Source organism: Malus domestica, chromosome 15 (genome assembly GCF_042453785.1).
Source record: "Malus domestica chromosome 15, GDT2T_hap1".
NCBI lineage: Eukaryota > Viridiplantae > Streptophyta > Magnoliopsida > Rosales > Rosaceae > Malus > Malus domestica.
Genome location: NC_091675.1, coordinates 28,397,697 through 28,401,126, shown reverse-complemented (window position 1 = coordinate 28,401,126; position 3,430 = coordinate 28,397,697). Strand labels below are relative to the sequence as shown.

Below are 3,430 nucleotides of genomic sequence, written 5' to 3'. Positions count from 1 at the left end.
TTACTTGTAATTTTCAAATCTACTCGAACACCTATTTAATTAGGTTAGAATTAAGAATATGGCAAAGGTAATATAACCTCTGTTTCTGTGGCAATTTTAAGTTTGTTTGAATGTATTTTTCATAGATTGATTGAATGTACAAGGGGGGATATACAATGAGGTAGAAGGTTACAAGCAATCCTACCTTGGCAAATCCTACTAACTCGATGATAGGGATTTTACTACTCATGTGAATGGGATAAAAACTACTATAATACTTGCAAGAATCACAAGGTTGTTGTAGTATAAACGGATCTCGCAAGGTCGTTCTTCACAGGGATTATTAAATAATTCGAAACAAACCAAATTCCAATTAATTATTGTAAAGTAGAAATTATGATGATTGATTTTACAGGCTACTTAAATTAAAAAACGAATTTAATTAAAACAAATAAGACAATCTACAATATTAAAATTGGGGGAAAAAGAAAACAGTTTTGGAAGAATCAAATTAAGAAAACACTAGGGTTCCACCATCACCTAGCAATCCTATGAACTTTTACCAATTACTTATGATCTACACATGTCACTTTGAAGGTTAGATTTTCCTAATTCATATTCTACTTGGAAACTCCAACATAGAACATATATTTAACATGCAACCCGTCTGGACGTTCGGATCAAATCTAAACATGAAAGACTCATTATGGTTTATGAAAATCTTTTGAAAAACCATGCAATCCTTAAGACGTGGTGTTCATCCTAAGTGAAATTACAATTTCATGGAACCTTCCGACCAAAACTTGCATCAAATTACTTTTCTAAAGGTCCTAATGGTGATCAGGCATTAAGACAATTAGATAGTTTTTATTCCGGTGATTAATAATTCAAAGTATGCATGCAATCAATCATAAGCAATTAAATAAAAATTACATATTCATGCTAAGGCTCAAGGCTTCGCCCTAGCAAAAGGAATTAGTTACGCATATTCATAATTGAAATCATAGAAAATATTATTAAGAAAAGGATTGAAAACACCTTCAAGTAGAAAATTTCCAAAACCCTAGCAATTCTCTGTCTCCAAAATTTCGTAAAATAAAGCCTAGTGAAAAACTGTAGATGGCCAAGCAATATATTTGCTAAGCCCCCCACACAAACCCTAAAAACAGGTCCTTTATTCCCCCTAGGAAACTAAAATTAATAATCAATAAAATAGGAAATATAACCTTAAATTAAATGGTAAAATTCGCCTAAAATCTGAATAGCCATGTTTTGGACCCATAAGCTACTCCAAAACTGGCCCAATATACCTGGATTCAATGTTTGGAATATTTTGAACACTTCTCTAGAAGGCCACGAACCCATCCGAGGTCATCTTGGGCTCCAAAAACGCAATTTAAGCCTAAAAAAGCAATTTAAGCCCAAAAACGTCATTTTCCAGCACCTACGCATCGCTCCTTTATTTTATTGTTAGCTGATGATCTGTTCATAAACTCGGCACTTGGTAAACCATCCAATGCATCAACGCGCATGCATTCTTGCTTGTCACCTGAATGTATGCTTGCTTCAAACAACTTGAAAACAACAGTTTGATCTTTAATCCGGAATGTTAATGTTCCGGCTTTAACGTTAATAAGAGTCCGGGCTGTTGCCAGAAATGGGCAGCCCAAAATGATGGATGCTGTCAAATCTTCATCCATGTCCAACACCATAAAATCAGCTAGTAAATATAAATTGTCAACCTTCACAATAACATCTTCAATGACTCCTCTAGGGTAGGTAATTGAACGGTCAGCCAATTGAATAATACTGAAGGTTGGCTTCAGCTCTCTTTCACCTAAACGTTTAAAAACAGAATAAGGCATTAAGTTTGCACTTGCACCTAAATCAATTAAAGAATTACTAAAATCACAATTTCCAATGGTGCAAGAGATAGTAAAACTCCCTGGATCTTTTTTCTTTGGAGGTAATTTATGCAATAGGACCGCACTGCACTGTTCTGTAAGAACCACTTTTTCAAACTCAACAAGCTTCTTTTTCTTTGTGCAAACATGGAATGTTCTTGATTGCATCAATTAATGGAAGATTAATTTGAACTTTAGCCAAAGTTTTCATAAAATCTGTCAACTGTTGATCTTTAGCTTTAGGCTTCAATCTTTCAGGATAAGGCATAGGAGGCTCATATACATGTTCTGCAGTTTTTGTGGTAACTTCTGCAGTATTTTCAGATCTGTCTTGTAGCTGCCCAGAATCTACAGATTTAGTTTGGGGCTGTTCTGCTGCTCGCGAATTTCCAGCAGAATTTTCATGTCTGTTGTCGTAACTTTTGCCAGACCGTAAAGTATGTACAACATTGCATTCTTCTTGTCCTCTTGGATTAGGTACTGTTTGACTAGGAAATGTAACCGGAGCTCTTTCTGAAACCTGCAAAGCAATCTGCCCAATTTGTTTTTCCATGTTTTTCATTGCTGCCTGTAGATTTTGGATTTCTTAAGTGGTAGTATTTGCTAATTTTTCGATTGCAACCTCCCAAGCAGCCTTAGGTGCAGCAGGTTGTTGTACCTGCTGTTGAAATTGAGGCCTAGAGTGCTGATCTTTGTCCCACTTTAAATTAGGATGATCTCTCCAACCTGGGTTGTCGAAATTTGAATACGGGCCATATCGGGAACGCTGGAAATTGTTAAATGCATTAACCTACTCTGCTGTAAAATCTGGACAAACATCTCTATGTGGGCAGCTCATAAAATCATGAGTTATCATGTTACAAATGCTGCAGGCAGCTTGTAAGGGCTGTTGTACAGCAACCTGTGAACCTGGTATTCTTTGTAATAACATGTCAAATTTTGCATCAAGTCTTTTCTCCATTTTTTCAATTTGTGCTGTAACATACGGAGAACTGTTAGACATCTTAAAAACAGACCTAGATTGTGGTTGCTCAACTGCCCACTGTTGTGTATCCACAGCCATTTTTTCAAATAACAAACAAGCCTCTTGTGCATTTTTATCTTTGTACGAACCTCCGCATGACGCGTTGACAAGAGTCTTTGTAGTCATATTCAACCCTCTGAAAAATATATGCATTTGATCAGTAGTGTTAATACCCAAATGTGGACATTTTCTAATCAACTCTTTGAACTGCTCCCACGCCTCATGAAACTCTTCATTTGGTTTTTGGGCAAAAAGTAAAATCTGAGTTCTCATGTCAAGAGTTTTTGAAGTTGGATAATACTTGTTTAAAAAAAATTCACTAAGTTGGGCCCAAGTACTAATGCTTCCCGATATGAGTGTGAGGAGCCATCTTCTTGCTTGATCTTTTAGAGTGTAAGGAAACAAATGGAGCTTAATAGGTTAGGCTGAAAATCCCCTCACCAAAATATTTTTGCATCCCATTAAAAATTCTGCAATATGCATGTTTGGATCGTCAGATGATAACCCATGAAATGTAGGTAGA

General features: G+C 36.0%; 1 protein-coding gene and 1 non-coding gene across 2 annotated transcripts; one reads left to right on the top strand and one right to left on the bottom strand.

The window, feature by feature from the left end:
* Window positions 1–1,409: 1,409 nt before the first annotated feature.
* On the bottom strand, window positions 1,410–2,946 carry LOC114821363 (uncharacterized). Its single transcript, XM_070812850.1, has 4 exons — window positions 2,779–2,946; window positions 2,542–2,649; window positions 2,031–2,451; window positions 1,410–1,861 (listed from the first exon to the last, which is right to left on the bottom strand). Exons 1-4 carry the CDS (start codon window positions 2,944–2,946, stop codon window positions 1,410–1,412), a joined length of 1,149 nt encoding a protein of 382 aa, XP_070668951.1.
* Window positions 2,947–3,078: 132 nt separating this feature from the next.
* Window positions 3,079–3,183, top strand: LOC114821868 (small nucleolar RNA R71). Its single transcript, XR_003769705.2, has one exon. It is a non-coding gene; the product is annotated as a small nucleolar RNA R71 (small nucleolar RNA).
* Window positions 3,184–3,430: the final 247 nt, after the last annotated feature.

Coding starts and splice junctions, on each gene's coding strand:
- LOC114821363 (XM_070812850.1), bottom strand. CDS start 2,946: ATGGCTGTGGATACACAACAGTGGGCAGTTGAGCAACCACAATCTAGG. Junction 2,650..2,778: donor TACCAGGTTCACAGGTTGCT/GTACAACAGCCC, acceptor AACAATTTCCAG/CGTTCCCGATATGGCCCGTA. Junction 2,452..2,541: donor GGCCTCAATTTCAACAGCAG/GTACAACAACCT, acceptor CAAAATCTACAG/GCAGCAATGAAAAACATGGA.